The sequence below is a fragment of the Serinus canaria genome, chromosome 2, assembly GCF_022539315.1.
Source record: "Serinus canaria isolate serCan28SL12 chromosome 2, serCan2020, whole genome shotgun sequence".
NCBI classification, from domain to species: domain Eukaryota; kingdom Metazoa; phylum Chordata; class Aves; order Passeriformes; family Fringillidae; genus Serinus; species Serinus canaria.
This window is the reverse complement of record NC_066315.1, coordinates 69,507,172-69,525,743: the sequence shown is the minus strand read 5'-3', so window position 1 is coordinate 69,525,743 and position 18,572 is coordinate 69,507,172. Positions and strand designations below refer to the sequence as shown.

Below are 18,572 nucleotides of genomic sequence, written 5' to 3'. Positions count from 1 at the left end.
TAAAAAAAAACCCACTGGGATAATTTTATTTCTATTCTTGCAGTGTGATAGTGTGTAAAAAAAAAGATCACTACCAAAAGTGCAGCTTCTTCCTGAATATGTTTGTAAGTCCTAAAATTCAGGTCATACGAGATGATCTGGACTTGTGATGCAGGTCTGCACACTTCTGTAATTCATGTATGATCAACAAGACTAAGGGAATGGGAATTGTGGTTGTTTAGCAGATAGTCTTGAATGACATGTGAAAGGCAGATTTCACTGAGTCAAATACACTGACCAACTCTCACATGCAGCAATTGAAGACCAGTGTGGTGGAAGTAGAACTAAATCCTTGTGGACATAAAGTGGCCCTGAACAAAAAAGGATAAGGAGTGAAAATAGTGGCATTAATCTGAGGTGCACTATAAACATAAATGTGATAAAACAGCTTATTAAGTGAAGACACACAGGTTTGAAGAATCATAAAGTATCTCAAATTGGAAGGAAACTATGAGGATCATTGAGTTCAGCTCTCTGATCCTTGCAAGACTACCTACAAATAAACCATATGACTAAGAGCATTGTCCAGATACTCACTGAACTCTGACACACGGGGTGCTGTGCCCACTTCCCTGGGGAGTCTGGTTCAGGGTGTGACTGGCCACTCTCTGGATGAAGAACCTTTTCTCAGTGTCCAGTCTGAGCTTCCCTCGATGCAGCTTCATTCCATTTCCTTGTGGCTCATCACAGGTCACCAGAGAGAGGAGAGAAACACCTCCTCCACTGCACCCATTAAGGAAGTTGAAGGCTGAGATGAGGTCATCCCTCAGCCTTCTCTTCTTGCCCTCGAGGCCTTTCACCATCTTTGTCACTCCTCTGTACATGCTCTTACAGTGTGATGTCCTTCTTACATTGAGGTGCCTAAAGCTGCACACAGGACTTGAGGTGAGGCCACATCAGTGCAGAGTAGAGTGAGAAAATCATAGAATCAGAGAATAGTTTGGTTTTCAAGGGACATTAAAGATGTCCCCTGCCTTTGGCAGGGTCAATCACCTCCCTCAACCAGCTGGTGATGCTGAACCTGATGCACCCCAGTATGTAGTTGGTCCTTTTGGCTACCAGGACACACTGTTGACTCATATTCAACTTGCCATTGACCCAAACCCACAGATCTCTTTATGAAGGGCCATTTTTAACCTCTCACCCCTCAGTTTGTACTTGCAATGAGAATCACCCCATCACAGATGGAGAATCTGGCACTTGCTCTTGTTAAATGTCATACATTTGGTGATTGCTGAGCTCTCTGGTCTATCCAGATCTTTTCTAAGACCCTTGGGGGAGTCCACAGATTCTTCTAGTTCAGCACAGCTGGCATTAGCCCTTGTTGGCATGTTCACTTCAGCTTTTTCATCATCATCTTAGAAGGATGACTAATAATCATTATTTTGTGGGCACTAAGCTTAAAAGGAAAGCAACATGTGATACATGCCCTGTGACTTGGGGTCCAGGCACACCTCCCACTATTTAATCATATGTCAGATTTTCTTCTGGCTACCTAGCACTTCTAGAAAGCACTTCTGCCTCTCCTGATGTCCATGTAACCACCTCACCTCACCTCCTGAGCTACATGCTGACAGACAACACCTCATCAAGGGGAACGTAGATTTATATGGCACGTTTATTTTCACAAGAGGAAGCAGACTGAGGCAAAGAACACTGCACTGCCTAAACTTTTGACAGCAGTACAGGAGACTACTCTGCCTAGCAGAGATCACAGTTATGTCCTGTATGTTCTAAAGAATTACGTTGTACAGACTTTGAGATCCCCCTCCTGCCTTTCCCCCTTCTCCCCCCGATTTTAGAAATCACACAGTGCTTTGCAGAGGTCAGAATGGCTTCTTAACTGTTTGTCCATTCTATTATTCCAATACAGAACAATAGCTTTTATAAATTAAATATAATTGCTATTATATATTATGACTGTCCCACAGAGCATGAACACTCTAGCTGGATTTCACAGTTCTTCCATCATCTGTCACACCATTAAGTTACTCATGGAAGATCTGAGAGATACAAGGCAAATGCATCCACAAATACATTTGGAACTGACTGTTTTGGTTTTTTTTACTTTGTCTAGAGTAAAAAAAGGGTTTTGCTGTTAACCCCTGAGAATAAAATACCTTGCTATAAAAACACACTTACAGAAAGATCTTTTATAAATATTCCAGCTTCTGAAAGAAAATGTTCCTGGTTTTGACTTTCATCTCAATTGGTTTTATCACATGCACCCTACTTTATTTCCCCAATTTTTTTAGAAGAATAAAAGGCTAAGTCCTGTCTTCCCATCTCTTCTGTCTAGCATGGCTACATTTTGTACATTCAGAAAGGACTAACTGAAAGAGAGTTCTGGTCTTTTATTACAACCATAATAACAAATTGACTAATTATTGACATTTTGACTAATAACTAAGGTTTTCACTTTTTTTTTTTAACTGCCATCCCAGTATCTCATTTTAAATGAGGCATTGTTTCCCAGCCTCTTCTCCAGCAAAGTGGTCCTGATGTACTGGTGGAAAGCACTGTTAAAAAGCATAAAATACTAATATTTGTTCTCCCATCAATCAAACCCAAACCCATTGAAACAAAAAACTGACCTCATACCATTATTTTATTTTTATGGTGTCAAAAGTCAAACTTCTGAAGCACAGCAGTGGGTGGGTCACAACTCAGACTGTATAAATTCCCAAGGGCTCAGCCAGTATACCCACATACAGCTGGAAAGCTGTATTGTCTTTGGTGCTGAAGCTTGAAGGTAAGCCTTTCTCTAGAAAAATTTTCCTTCTTACTGCATTATTCCTTGGTTCTGACTAAATTTAAAAAGTGAGAAGTTATTGTCTTGTGTTTGATATTTTTCAGGACAGAATATTTACATTATATTCTCTACAAATCTCACCAGTGTATATGCATTCTACATTATTTTATTATGTATAAAATCTGAATGTTTGTGGTTTTGGGGAGGTTTTTAAAGATCTTCTCTGTGCTTAAAATGTTATTTTGTGCTCAAAACATTATTTTATTTCAGAGCATCCATTTTAGCTTCCCATTCTGTATCTTTTAAGAATGATTTTGACAGATAAGTAATAAGTTTCAGTGTATTGAGAGCAGAACTGTGGTGTTCAGTGAATTTGCTAAGTTTATTTTAGTGTGAAATTTCTCTATGAGTTGCATTCCTGAAAAATACAGTTGGTGAACACAATATAAAAAGGTATGTGTGTGCACAGATGTACAATTTTTAAATAACTTATAAGTGGGACTATGTGTACAGAAAGGAAAGTGAGAGAAAAATGTGTGTGTCTGTATGTGTATATCCAAGAGGCCAGTCACAAAACACTTTGGTGGAATTTAACACTATAAGGAGAAACTTGAGATCCTAGCATTTAGCTCCTACATAAGGAGCTGGATTTTGAAAAGCAGCAATTTAATTTCTCAGACAGGTTATAGTCTGAGAAAACATAGCATGTTTACGCAAAGCAAACTATATCTGAAAGCACAATACAATGAGACATGAATTTTGTGCATCAGTCTTGCTCCTAGATTCGGTGACCTTAGACAAATTATACTGCCTGTCCATGCTTCCATTACTAAAACAAGGGTAAGCTACAGGCCTTTGAGGATCTACCCAGTAAGTACTGTGCTACAAATAGATACTATACTACTACTACATTGGAAAATAAAAATAGCTAGCCTCTGCCTTTACCTTTATTTGCCCAGACCTAAATTAAATGGAAATACAATTTGCACTTAAATGTCCAGTATATGAAAGTTTATATTTGCAAGTATATGAAAGAGATAATATTTTCTTTTTTTCATCAAGGTACTACAAAGTATTAAGGAATTGTAGCCTTCAATGAATGAAAATAAGTACAGGCAATTGTTATTTGACTTCTTTGAAAAGGTAAACAGAAATCACATACAGATTCCAGAGCTCTGAGGAACTGTTAAAAAAGGTGAATATATAGAAATGCAGAAGGAAACAGATTTGTGAAAACACTTTCTAACACACATGAGAGGTGAGCATAGCAACAGACATAGAATGATTTCCAAATTACTTGTTTATACTTTATAGCCTGAAAATTCCTATTAAAGTGCATGTGTTGTGTGTGTATGCTATTCCCATAATTACATTGCTACTGTACTTCTGCTCTTTGCTCTAGGCAATACTGCTGCACAATGGCCTCCATCGGTCCAGTGAGCACAGAAGTTTGCTGTGACATATTCAGGGAGCTGAGAAGCCAGAGTGTCCAGGAGAATGTCTGCTACTCCCCTCTGCTCATCATTTCAACCCTCTCCATGGTCTACATAGGTGCAAAAGATAACACCAGAGCTCAGATAGAGAAGGTGAGACTACATTAAGGATTTAAACCTCCTGATGCTCAACAGAGCCACAGCCCTTAATGATATGATAATGTCCCTCAGAGGCTAAAAAATGTGGATCCAGAGTTACCAAAATGTGGATCCAGAGTTTTCAAAAGCTGTGGCTACCTAAAACTCTCACAATGCTAAATAAAGGCATCGGCCCAAAATCTTGAGACTGGATTTAAATTTTATCATAGTTTAGCATCAGAATTCTCAAAGACAAACATACATTCTAGCAACACTTTTTTTTTTTTGGAATAGGGAAAGGAGATAAAATCTATAGGGAAAAAGCCAAAACATTCACAGACTGCAAAGTGCTTCATGTGTTTCCTACAGCTCTCACTATCTTCACAGAGAGTGGCTGGCTTGTTACCTACAAGAAGGTTGACATTATTGGTAGCACACACTGGAGCTGAATCCTAGATGCTCAGTAGAAAAAAAAGATCATCTAAGCAGGCAACAGTATGCATGGCTATTCAGAGATGGTACAGATAGATTGCACTTTTTGAGTCATTCTCAGTCAATAGGTTTGCTTCAAACATGATGTGTTAATCTCAGTTGCATAACCTTTTTCTTGTCATACCAATTATTTCAACTACTGTTACTCTTAATTACAGGCTATCCACCTTGATAAAATCCCAGGATTTGGAGAGAGTACTGAATCTCAGGTACAGAAACAATTTAATCCCTTCTCTATGTCAGTTTCTCCTGGGAGCAAAATCTATCAGATAATGCAGTCTTGTAGCAGTTCCAACCCTACTCCAATGTGCAGCTAGTGCTCTTCATCCAGCATTTGGGGGAACACTTCATTCATAAGAATGAGCAGAGAAGGCAGGCAACAGAGTATTCAGAGCAAGCATAAAATAAAACCCATCACCATAATATTGGGCCAATAGGGGGAAATTATAGATATTTGTATAATTAGGCAAAGTAGCTGGGTGCTAGTGGTTAAACAGAACTGGTTGGGAACTGATCTGCTGAAGCTAGATTACTGTAGCAGAAAATTAAAAGCCCCCCCCAAATGGTATGAGGAAATTGCAGTTGAAAACCAGCAGCGAATTATATACATTACAAAATTACTACATCAGCATAGGATGAACAATTTTATAAGCAGAAGCATCGGAACTACAATACTCCTTTCATATAGTATATAATACCTACTCACCATTAAAACTAGGGTAACATCATCTGTTTTCTTATTTGTATTCATGGCAATCAGTGTGGCACATCTGCGAGCACCTACACTTCACTTAAGGACATCGTCAGCCAAATCACCAAACCAAGTGACAATTATTCGATCAGCATCGCCAGCAGACTTTATGCTGAAGAGAAATACCCAATTCTGCCGGTGAGTTGCTTTAAGATCTGATCTGAATGTCACAACTGTAACTTTCTATAATGCTAAAAGCACTGTCAGAAGTGTAGGGTCTGCTAAAGAAATTTTCTTCCATGTGGAAAGATTCTATCTATCACAGGCCTAACCCCCGAAAGTCTTGAGAAAAAATGTGACTAGCCAAAAAGAAGTTTGTGCGAAGTACAATAAAGATCCAATCAAGTCAAGGTATAATTAATAGACAACTCCAACTGTTTCCTCAACTTGGAAAACAAACCTGAAAAAAACCTTCAGGTTCTCAAAAAAATTCCAAGGTTTCCCATTGAAAGGAACATTTAATTTGAAATTCAAGGAGAATACCATTGCAAAAAAAAAAAAAAAAAGAAAATTAAAAGTGGGCAAAGAGAATAAAAACCCCATACTTAACTGAAATTAATGTTGGTTTTAGATTAAACTCAGTTTTGGAAAATATTTTTTGAAAATGTGGGCATATACTCTTGCTTGAAACAATGCATGTCAAATCCTAAAATGCTTATGAAATAGCTCATAGTTTACTGATTAGCCTTAATAAGCAGATTGCTCATATCTCTTCATTTCATTCTTGCCTTTTACATCTGAAAAATGCTTTGTCATTCTGATCTGAAAATGGCATCTCTTTCTTTGCAGGAATACATTCAATGTGTGAAGGGACTGTATAAGGGAGGTTTGGAATCTATCAGCTTTCAAACAGCTGCAGAAAAATCCAGAGAGCTCATAAATTCCTGGGTTGAAAGTCAGACAAATGGTAAGAGGAAGCCAAATGTCAGCATAGATATTTTCCCTTCTGCCACCATGCTTGAACAACATGTGAGAGCATTTAAGCCAGGTGCTGAAAAACCAAAATGTCTCCCTCTGCTCCTTTTCCTGGATAAGAGATCAGACCCCAGATACAGAACTATCACCTAACAATTTCTTTTTCCTCAGACACATCCCTGTTAGAGGACTCTCTCTATCTGTAGAGGCTTTGTGGATATGTAACATTTCCAGTCCTGATAAAAGGGACAGCACTAAAATACACTTTTTACACATTGGCAAATAGTTTGACACCAATGTTTCAACTTCTATTTGATGCAAAAAAATATTAAATGTTTGGCTGGGATACAAGGTTCCAATGATTCTTCCTGTTGACACAAAATACGCTAATTTTGTATCAAGTAAATCTCTGGATTTTATATCTCTCACTATAATTCTTTATAGGGAGAGAAACAACCATTTGCCAGTAAGCAAATCAACCTTGGAACTACAAGATAACAGCTACAAAACCAAAGCAATGTTCTTTGTCCTTGCCCTACATTCTCCTTCCCACAAATTCTTTACCTTCCATTTAATGTTGAAATTGTCAAGTAAGATGTGTTATACACAGATGTATTATACATGTTCTCTTTTCCTGTGCATTTTGAAAGGGTCTATCAAAAATATCCTTCAACCAAGCTCTGTGAGTTCACAAACTGACATGGTCCTGGTCAGTGCCATCTACTTCAAGGGATTGTGGGAGAAAGCATTTAAGGAAGAAGATACCCAGACAGCTCCTTTCAGAATTTCTGAGGTATGCGGGCCTACATCACTTTAAAGGCGTCATGTTCTAGAATTTATGAAGGGAGTTGACAAGTTGCTGTACAATCTTCTTGAAAAGGAGCAATCATGAGCTTTAAACATAAATAGGCATTTCTACACTCCAGGAATAATCTTTCTGAAAACTATATGTTCTTTGGTTTTGCAGCAAGAAAGCAAACCTGTGCAGATGATGTCTCAGACTGGTACATTTAAAGTGGCAGAGATCCCTTCTGAGAAATGCAGAATCCTGGAGCTTCCATATGCCAGTGGGCGGCTGAGCCTGTGGGTGCTGTTGCCTGATGACATCTCCGGCCTGGAGCAGGTACGGCCCTGGCACCTGGGTTTCAGAAAACCATAAACACAGTGAAATTTTAGGTGCAAAGAAGCTCTTCACAATAAAGTTATCTTAAAGGACATCCCCAGCACAGATCTGAATATTGGCAGCATGGGATTGTTGCATAGAGGCACGCAGCTGTCTCAGTGGTCCTGCAAAAGTTTGTGCAAGGATGGATTGCTAAGCAACTGCTTTAATGGGCTAAATTTTTGTCACTGCAGAACAGATTCTACTCTGATAAGCAGGTGTTACTCCAGCACCTTGAGCTCCAAAGCTTTTATATTTCAATTTCTGCATACTGAGGAACTTACTGGGAAGTTCATCTTAGCTTGAGTATTTGTAATTATTGAATGGTTTGACAGCCTTCAACATGTTTCCTTCATGTCTTCAAAAAGTAAACTATCTAAAAATTGAATATGAGTTCTGGAATGGTTAAAGCGATTTCAGAAAGCAAAGCATACATGACTTATTACTGTTGGTATGAAAAGAATATAGCCATTAGTAGGAATGCAGTTTGAATAGGAAAAGTTAGGCAATAAATCCAAGTTCATTGAAATGATTGCACACTAACTCTAAGAACCTAAATTATAAAAATAAAAAGTCATTTGAACACAGCTAAATTTCTTCAGTAATAACTGATAGCTCATTTATTACTGAAGAAATTTGGCTGTGTTCAAATGCCTCTAGATACTTCAGGTACTAGTAAAACCTTTAACACTTCCTTACTTGGAGGTCTTCAATATAAACAGCTTACAATTCATAAGCACAGAATGACTTCGGGAATATATTTCTGAAGAAAAGATAAATTGGCAAGAGCTTTGGGAAATTTGCTGAGTAGCCATCTAGTCAAGACTATAAATTGCCAGTGAGCCTATTAAAGAAATAGGAAGCAGGACAGAGAAGAGACCGTCATGGTTTGCTTTCTTCTTCTAGATATGTTGATCCATATATACCCAGAAAATAAGAAAAGCAGTCAGTTTAAGAGAAAAAAAACACTAATGGTACTGCATTGCTACAAAAGGGGTTGTGCTCTCATCCCAGAGATCTAATTTGTTTGTTTCCTTGCAGCTTGAGACTGCAATCACTGTTGAAAATCTCAAGGAGTGGACCAGTTCTAGAAAGATGGAAGAGAGGAAAATTAAAGTTTATCTCCCCCGCATGAGGATTGAGGAGAAATATAACCTCACATCTGTCTTAAAATCCTTGGGCATCACCGACCTGTTCAGCTCATCAGCCAATCTCTCTGGCATCTCTTCAGCACAGAGCCTGAAGGTGTCTGGAGCATTCCATGAGGCATTTGTGGAGATCTCTGAAGCAGGCAGTAAGGTGGTGCGCTCATCAGGAGCTGGGGTAGATGACACAAGTGTCTCTGAAGAGATTAGAGCTGACCACCCATTCCTCTTCTGGATCAAGCACAACCCAAGTGACAGCATCTTGTTCTTTGGCAGATGCTTTTCCCCTTAAAGAGCGAAAAGCTGAAAGAGTTTCTGTCCCTCACAGCAAGATCCAAAGTGCTGCAGTATCAAGGGTAAAAAGAAACACAAACTTTCACTTTTATCTATATTTTCTAAAACCAGAATGCTTGATTAAGAAAAAAAAAAAGTTAAGAGAAATTTTAAATTTTGCCTGGAAAGCAGAGGCCCTTTCCCTTTCCTTTGGGCTAAGTATTATTATTTACTCATAGATGAAGAGTTAAAGGAATGAAAATCTGACCCAAAGAAAACATGAGCATTAACAGAGATGTTCCTGGTGCAATTTAACAATAATAGTGCTGAATCATCACACTGAAAAAACACATCATCTTTTTTGGGAAAAAATGCAGTCTTCTAACTGAGCCAGGTTTCTCTACAGACAAATTTCATGGTGACTCCCCTGGAATAAGTCACTCAAAATTTCCTAAATTAAACTCTAAACTACTACCAAGCATACCTACTCTGACAAAGCAATTGGTTTTTATTTCTACCCCTGATACTGCACGGCTCTTTCTCCCTTTCTAAGAATGCATTATAGAAATTTTGTAATTAATATTTCTTCTTAAGCCTTTTTAGATCAATCATCATGACCAAGTGTGGTGGTTTTGCAGGTTGCTATTCAAATTTTCTCCATGTATCCTATCCTTGTATACAATGGGTCTTGTGGAGGTACACGTCTGTTCCTTTAATCATAATAAAAACTTAAGCAAATGCTTTCATTTGGAGTATTTAAAATGCACCTGGGACAGGGTAATCCTGGTTATGTGTATAAATCTGCAGCTTTGGGTGGATGGAAAGTTGAACATGAGTCAGCAGTGCCCTGGCAGCCAGGGGGGCTAAGCTGGGGTGTCCAGGGGGGAATAAGGCACAGCATGGCCAGCCAGGCAAGGGAAGGGATTGTCCCTGCTCTGCACCAGGGCAGCCTCACCTCCAGGGCTGGGGGCAGTTCTGGGTGCTACTGTATAAGAAGAACATCACACTAAGAGTGCAGAGGAAGGGGATTGAAATGGTGAAAGCTCTCAAGAGCAAAACTTACAAGGAATGTCTGAGGTCACTTGGCTTGTTCAGCTTGGAGTAGAGGAGGCTGAGGGGTGACCTCATCTCATCCTACTGGGGGCAGGGGAGGGGGAGGTGCTGCTCTCTATCTGGTTACCAGCAAGGGCATGAGGAAATGGAATGAGGCTGTTCCAGGATCGGACATTAGGAAAAGTTTCTTCATGCAGAGGGCTGGTCACTGGAACAGGCTTTCCCAGGAAAGCGGTTATTGTGCCATGCCTGTTAGGGTTCAAGCAGCATCAGGACAATGCTCTTAGTCATATGGTTTATTTATAGATAGTTCTGTGAGGAGCAGGGAGTTGGACTCAATGATCCTTATGAGTTCCTTCCAACTTGAAATATTCTGTGTTTTTGCAATTTTTCTGCCTGAGTTGGTTCATTGATTCCAGAGATGTTAGGAATGAGTCTGTCATAACTCTGGCCTAAGACAGAATATTCAAACCAATTTTCTGCCAGGAAGGGACCTGTGTGACCCATACTCCCTCATGCATACTACTCAAACTAGTCAGATGCAACAATTTTTGCACAAAACATGATTCATCCAGTTTCTCTGAAACAGCAGTTGATAAGCAGTCTGAAAGGCAGCTGGATATGTGCAGAATCTACATGCCACTGAGACAAAGCATTGCCTCAGGGAATACAGGGGAATGAGAAATGGGAAGGAGCTTTTTACTTATCTTCATGGTGTGTTTACAAAGCTTTATGGGCTTTTATTCAGAAGCTAAAGAGAATAACCATGCTAGGAGATGGAATGTCTACGGTGAGTTATAGTTTTTCTCTGGAATTAATTATTCATCTCTTTGATACTGAAGCAAGAAAGGAAACAGAACTGTGAGGAACTGTCACAAAAAAGCACCAGGAGAGTGAAACAGAAAAAATTTGGCAGTCCAGTTACTGGAAGAAGGCTATGCTCTTTCCTGATTCCAGTATATACAGTATAGCACCAGTGTTGGGAGAACTGTGGTGGAATGTTTTTTCAGTTCTACCACACAATATTTACTTGTTCTACTTGCTTTTGATTCCCCTGCCTCATCCTCCAAAATAACACATACTTTGGCAGGACCTCGGGGACATGACTTGATGGTAGCAAAGATGATCTTGCAAAAGAACAAAGATAACATGACACCACCTTCACTGGTATGTAAACAGTTCAAATATATTCCTTCACTTTCTTTTATCTTAGCTGATTGCTGATCAAGAGATAACAATGGGGAAACTTACTGCAAGAGAGCTAACAGTGTGTTTATGATAGTCCTAGAGTTTCTGTTGATCTGGTCATGGAAATAGGGCACCTAAATTCCCAAGGACACTTAAATTTCAGCAAATGTTTTCTAAAACTACAATATTTCCAGGCTGTTTAAGTTTTTATCAAATAAAGCTTACTTCTTCACAAACAGAAGACACAAATAAGTCCATCTGCTCCAGTATGTAGACAGATATTTTCAGTGCTACCTCCTGATTTCTGTTGACTTAGCTGCCAGCACAGCAACAAGCAATCATATTCTTGTCCTCAGTAGTCACTTCCTTAAAAGAAAAAAAACAACTCCATGTGTTCCCAGTTCAGAAAGTATTTTGGAATTTGCCAAATCATACCCCCATTAAGGAATGGATGCTGGAATCCTCAGATCCCAGATAGAGAAATATTTGTTTGAATGCTTGAAGATAGCCTTCCACATCTGAGGTACTGTAGCTTCTGTAATAACAGGCACCCAAAGTACAGGCCCCTAGAGGAACCTGCCTGGATCTAACCCCAAGCTATGTGCCAGATATCAGACCTCCTCCACTCAGCATCAGAGGAACAAAAGCTCAGAGGAACAAACCCTCTCCTTTGTGCCAACAAATGAGGCTACAGCTTCATCTCACCATCCTCAAAGCAAAATAGTTAGCATCATGTCCTACAGACTTTATCTTTCTGCTGTGTCATGAAGTACAGGTGGATTATGTTCTTGTTTGCCCACAGAATGTCTTTCAGCACAAGTATAGAAGAAGGCTCATACTCACAGCTTTAGGATCTATCATTAGAGACTTTTATTGCTCTACCACCACACCCCACATATATTTGTAATTTCAAGCGTGCATTCAAAGGATTAGTGAGTTTGTTGTGTTGATACAAGACCACACTTGCTTGCTTTCTTGTGGCCTGACAATGGGAAGATAATTCCATAGACATGACAGAATTTGAGCCTGGGGCCTTACTGGTTATTCCAGTAATAACTGTTCTAATACATAAAAATGCAAGTAATATTGCTTGGTTGAACAAAGTCAGTTATTTGCAAAATTTGGCCTCCTGAAGTTCACGGAGTTAGAGAGTAGCTTGTGTTGAAATGGGCAGATGACAGTCACCTGGTCTTAACTTCAGAAACACATCAGGGCCCTTCCCAGCCAAATGTTGCGTATCTTTAAATTTGGGGAACACAAAGTTCCCCAAATTTAATTTTAAACATAAATCCAGATATTACTAATGTAGAAGTAGTATAGACTATCTAGCCAGCTTAGTTTTCTCTCACCAAATGAGAGACGGCCACATGTGAAAATGAGCCTCACCAGTTCCTTCATTTTGATTCTCTCATGTCTGTGGTGGTTCTTTCCTCGGGGTCACCATTTGTGACAACGTTTGAAGGGGGTCTTAGGATGAGGGAAGAGACAAGAATCTTGACTCCATGTTTCAGAAGTCTTGATTAATTATTTTATGATATATATTATATTAAAACTATACTAAAAGAATAGAAGAAAGGATTTAATCAGAAGGCTAGGTAAGAATAGAAAAGGAATGAATAAGAAAGGCTTGTCTCTGACCGAGATGGTCTGGACAGCTGGACTGCGATTGGCTATTAATTAGAAACAACCAGATGAGACCAATCACAGATCCACCCGTTGCATTCCACAGCAGCAGATAATCATTGTTTACATTTTGCTCCTGAGGCCTCTCTGCTTCTCAGGAGGAAAGAATCCTAAGGAAAGGGTTTTTCATAAAACATGTCGGTGACACATGTTCAGTCCACAAAGCTCTCACTATATTCCCTTACTTTAAAACTCTTGGAGAATGCAGAATACCTCTGAAAATCCCAAGGAGTCTTTAGTCAACCATGTGAACAGGAAATTCCTAGGAAATTCCATTGTTCCTAACAATGACTAGGAACAGAAGTGAGATAATAGATAGCTTCATGCTACGCACTTTTAGTCCAGAAGCATAATTTATACTTTATCTACATTTTATTATTTGGCAATATCACTGGGATATTGTTTGCACCTGGCCTCTATTTCCTTGTTGTTACAGTATTGAACTTCCCAAGAAAAAGAGTTTAATACCATATAGTCCAACAGTCTTGTGAAAGGAACAGTCTCAAATTGCATTCTACTCCCAGGAAAAAAAAAAATCCAAACTAATTTTATGCTCTTATTTCTTTAACTCATTCATCACTTTCCTACTTTTTCTAAATGCTAGCAATAGCATCCCACAGCAGGCAAACAATGAATTTCTGTAAGTGGCACCTTCAGAGAACAGGAAAAGGTTCCTAGAAGTGAGCAAATCCTTACAAGGAAGGCTGACCTCTTAGTCACACAGATAAAATTCCAATTTAGTCACTCTGATAAGACACCAACAAGGAGTGGGAGAATTGTGAGGTGACAGATGTGTTTTTGTAAGGAATGGAATTACAGATTAAAGGGGCAGAGGAGGAATCACTGAACTTCACAGGGCTGTATGCAGGAGCAGTTCCTCTTTCCCCTTCCCTCTTTTCTCTTTTATTCTGCCTCATTTCCCTTGGATGTGGTTCATTAACCATCTTTCCCCAAGGAGCTGACTATCTCCACCCTTACCATGCCCTCCTTTTTCCTCCTTGCCCTTCAGCAATCTTTACTTCTGTGGGTAGTGAGGGAAGAGGGCAGGGCTGGAGCCAAGGCTTGATTCTAAGAGGAGAAATGTCAGGGAAAGGAAAAAAGTGGGAGGACAGTTTACCCCTCCTACTGCCTGGAGGGACCATCTGCTATGAAATTATGCTGTGTCAGCTACAGAGGCCAAGCTGCATCTGCATGAGGTGATGGGAGAGGCCCTTCCTCCAGCCACAAACAGGGAGCCATTGCTCTGCCTTTCCTTACACATCTTCTGGTAACTTTCCTTAGCCTGATCTTGCCTCTTTTCCACTGAATTTAAGTCGGTCTTGACCTATGTGTTGGTCTGTCTATGTTACCAGACAAGAAATTAGCAACCACAGAAGCAAGGGATATTAAAAAAGATAAAGGATATTAAGGAAGATTAAGCCAAAGGTCTAAAAAAGTAAGGGTGATACACCAAGAAGAAAGAAAAGTCTAAAGCAATTGAAAGGGACTACTGCACTAGATTTAAACTACACAGAGTTCTGCTTTTGGCTTTCATTTGTACTGATATCTGTGGCTAAAACAGCCACAGATATCAGTACAAATGATAATAGAGCCATGAAGATCTTCTTACAGTTGAATCAAAAGAATTTGGAAATGCTTTGGTAAAGAGCAGATGTTCATCAGAGTAGTTTAAAAGAAGGTCTTCAGTGCAATACCCTGCAAGTTCACACTTTGCCACTCTTACAAAAGTTTGAGGAACAAAATGAAGGCTTTCCATCTAATTTTACCAGAGAGCAGAAATGAACATGAGATCATCTCATATTGTCAAGTATCAGGTCATTAGTTTCTCCTTGGTTGTGAAAAGCTTAAGAACTTGAACCATGCAAATCTCAAGAGATTGAGATCCTTTGTGCAACAGGTGGGAATGTGAGAGATGGAAAGATGTAATGGCAAAGGCATTGATGAGACATGTTCAAGTGATGCTTATGACACAACACCTTCCGAGGTCCCTGACAATCCAAAGAAGGAATTCCAGTCCAAGCCACCATTTTTGCGTCTCCCTCTTCCAGGACAAAGCACAAATGCTGCTGTATGTGCACTTAAGTACGTAGTTTAGATCAGTTCCAAGATTAGCCTAAAAAGCATGAAACTGTGAAGGGGCAGCAAGTGCCAACAAGATCAACAAATAGCAAAGATTTTCTCTACACCTCCTCAAGTGTTTATTGGGAAAATTCTCTGGATGAAACTCCTGAAAACACCAACTGTCTTGGGAAACTCCAGGTCTTTCCACCAAGCAAGAATATCTGCAATCAAACTGTAAGAAGAACAGAACAAATATCTAAATGGCTTTCTTAAAAGAGAGTCGTTCCTCTATATTCTGCTCTGACACATCAGCACAAGGCTCCTGTTTAGGATGGGCACCTGTTTAGAAATGTGTATTGAAGATACACTGACTTGATATTCACATCCTTCACCTCATAATGTGGCACATCCTTCATGATAGCACTGGAAGGGGAAGATGGGATCAGCTTTCTGATTCAGTATTTGTGCAGCTGACATACAATTCCACCCTTTGAGAGATTTCTTTGGAAAAATGACAAGTTTCAGCCAAAGTGCACACAAGCCACACATACGTCATGACTCATAATGCAGAACTGTGTATCATGGATGAGAAATTCAGGTCACTTTTGATATTTTTGGTGTCATCTGTGACCTGTGATACTTTTAAAATGCTCACTACCTGAGTCATTCAAAGGAAAACTGCACCCTTGCACGTGTGGAAACAGTATGCATATTCATTCACAGATAAACTGCCCCTTTTCAGATATACAAACCAGTTCTTTATCAGAAGTGCCGTGCTTCTTATCAGAGCAGAATTTCTCAGGACACACATTGCCTTTATTAATTACAGTGCCTAAGCTAACGCATGTAGAAGTAATATTGAAGTAAGAGGAATTCTGCTGGGACTGTCAAATTTTACCACACCTTTGCCTCTGCAGGTGTGGAACAAAATGCCTCAATAATATTTATTCAGGAACCTCACCACACCCTTTGGGAACTCATAAGGTTTTACATAGTGTTACAGTATGTCAGCAAGGATTGCTTGGCAAGGGAAGGCTTGCAAATTTACTTGTAGGAGGTGCACAGCAGATCACTATCTACTTTGTTTCAAAATAAAGACACGTGTATTATCAACTAAAGACTTAAAAGGAAAAAGGATACTAAAAGAATTAATATCTCTTTAACTTAAAAATTATTTGAGATTTCAGGTTGATAAAAACTTAGCATCACACATAAAATTCCTTTACAGCACAGCACGATGACAGAGTTTCACCCAGGAAAAAGCCCTCCTTAGCACAGAAAATGTTATGTTTCTTGTCATAGAATCATGCTGAGGTACAAGAGACCAACTAGGATCATTGAGTCCAACCTGCAGAGGACACCTCAAGAGCCATACAGTGTGCCCTGCAAGTGTTGTCCAAATGCACAGACTCAGTGCTGTGACCACTTCCCTGGGGATCCTGTTCCAGTGCCCAATCATCCTCCGGTCATGAGAGTGAAGAGATCAGTATTTATCCCTCTACTTCCCCTCCTGAGGATGTTGAAGACCACAATGAGGTCACCCCTGAGTCTCCTCTTCTCCAGGCTGAACAGAACAAGTGACCTCAGCTATTCCTGATAAGGCTTTCCCTCAAGGCCCTTCACCATCCTCATGGCCCTTCTTTGGACACTCTCCAATAGCTCAATGTCTTTTTCATATAGGGGTGCCCAAAACCACACACAGTATTCGAGGGGAGGCCACATGAATGAAGAGTAGAGCACTTATCACTCTTACTATTTTCTCAATTTCTTTGCCCCTGTCCTCCTTACAGTTTTTTAATAAATCACACTGAGATTTAAAACAACTGCAACAAAAAAAAAAATCACACTTACAAAGGGATTAAAATATTAGCATATTTCATAACTCTTTTCTTCCCTATGCTTCTTGTATCTCCTAAAGTCTTTTTAAAGGGTTGGAGGTATTTAAAATCCTTTCATGTTTAAAATCTGGCCAACTGGCTGAGTCAAAAACTTGAATAGAGTGCTTTGCTGGGTGAATCAGAAGTTCTTCCCTGCCAAGTAAATAAACAGTGCTTGTACTTGTAAAAAACACTTGAGGATGTCAGGGAAACTGAAGAGCTTTCCTTCAAACACCACTTTTTCTTTTGATCTACCTGAACAAATTAGTTGTGAATTAAATCAGATTTCCGAGAGCTATACAGAGTTGATAGTAAAAATAAGCTACCAATGGGCATGAAAACCGGCCATGGAAAGTTGTATCCTAAAAATAGTGTGTGAGAGCAGAAGCTACCACTTTTCTGTGACAGCAAATCTTTTTCTCAAGACCCTTAAGAAACTTCATAGGGCACTTTATAATGTTCTGTTCAGACGTCAAACATATCACCTACTCCTGAACCCAGGCACTAATGAACTGAGCAACACACTGTGTAGTCAAAATGACGTGTGCAAAGTTACACTGAAACTGGAGGAAAAAAAAATGCTTTTATGTAGCTGGCCAGGGTGCTGGTATCCTGCCAATATTTGCCCTAACCAAATGGAAACATGCATGACTGCAGTGAAAGGGAACACAGGAAGGACACTACTTTACTTCCCACAGGAAGGACACTACTAACACAAATATAAGTCTCCTAGTGTGCTGCTGTGTTGACTTAGTAAGGAGTGGGAGCACCACTGCTACTGAGTCAGCAGTAGCAGCCCACAGTGAGTTGTGTCCTCCAGTGATGCTAATTTAAATGGATATTAGAAAATATTATCAACCCAACACATTGATAAAGCATATTTTGTCTTCTGAGATGAGTATAATTTTAGTTACTCAGTATGTTTTTCTTATTTTCATGTCCTAACCACCACCCATGCCATTCAAGAGGTGCTCTAAAAAGGTAGCTGTAAAACCTTATGCAAAAGCACAAACCACTCATTCAGCCTAACCCAGCATTTCTGTCTAAACAGAACACCTCAGTCACTTCTTGTAAGGCAGCAAGCAGTAGCACTAGTTAGCAAATTAAGTTCATCCCCACTTTATAAGCAGAAAATCCACACCAATTGCTTTAAGGGATAAAGTCTTTTCAAGGTATCTATCACTCTTCAACAACAGGGTTAAATTTGCAAAGATTACTCAAATCATTTATGCCTTGGAAACCATTTAAGCCCAATGTAAACAGGTTACAACTTTCCCAGGCACTATGGGTGCAATTAGTTCTGCAGTGATCACCTCTCCTACACTATGCTGCTCTCTGCAAAACGTAACATACATCTAATTACAACTCACACTGAAACATGCCCTTTTTGCATAGCTACCATTTCAAAATATCTGAGGGGCAGGTAAACACCATCCAGTTAAAGTAATGTGGCTCCTCACAGGTAGGAAAGCAACTTTAGCAAAGCTTTCAATTCCCAAGTTACATTGATACAGAAGTTTCACTATTGTCAAGGGATCCTTTTCAGCTGTACCCTCCTATGCCCTGCACCAAATTTTGTAGGTATTTCCATGGTTCATTCCTCATTATGA

The 18,572-nt window shown here is 39.5% G+C and overlaps 1 protein-coding gene across 1 annotated transcript; it reads left to right on the top strand.

Annotated features, from left to right (window-relative positions):
• Positions 1 to 4,209: 4,209 nt before the first annotated feature.
• Positions 4,210 to 9,119, top strand: LOC103818828 (ovalbumin-like). Its single transcript, XM_009093261.4, has 7 exons — positions 4,210 to 4,377; positions 5,013 to 5,063; positions 5,615 to 5,743; positions 6,395 to 6,512; positions 7,171 to 7,313; positions 7,488 to 7,643; positions 8,724 to 9,119. The coding sequence occupies exons 1-7, from the start codon at positions 4,210 to 4,212 to the stop codon at positions 9,117 to 9,119; spliced, it is 1,161 nt and encodes a 386-aa protein (XP_009091509.3).
• The last annotated feature ends 9,453 nt before the right edge of the window (positions 9,120 to 18,572 follow it).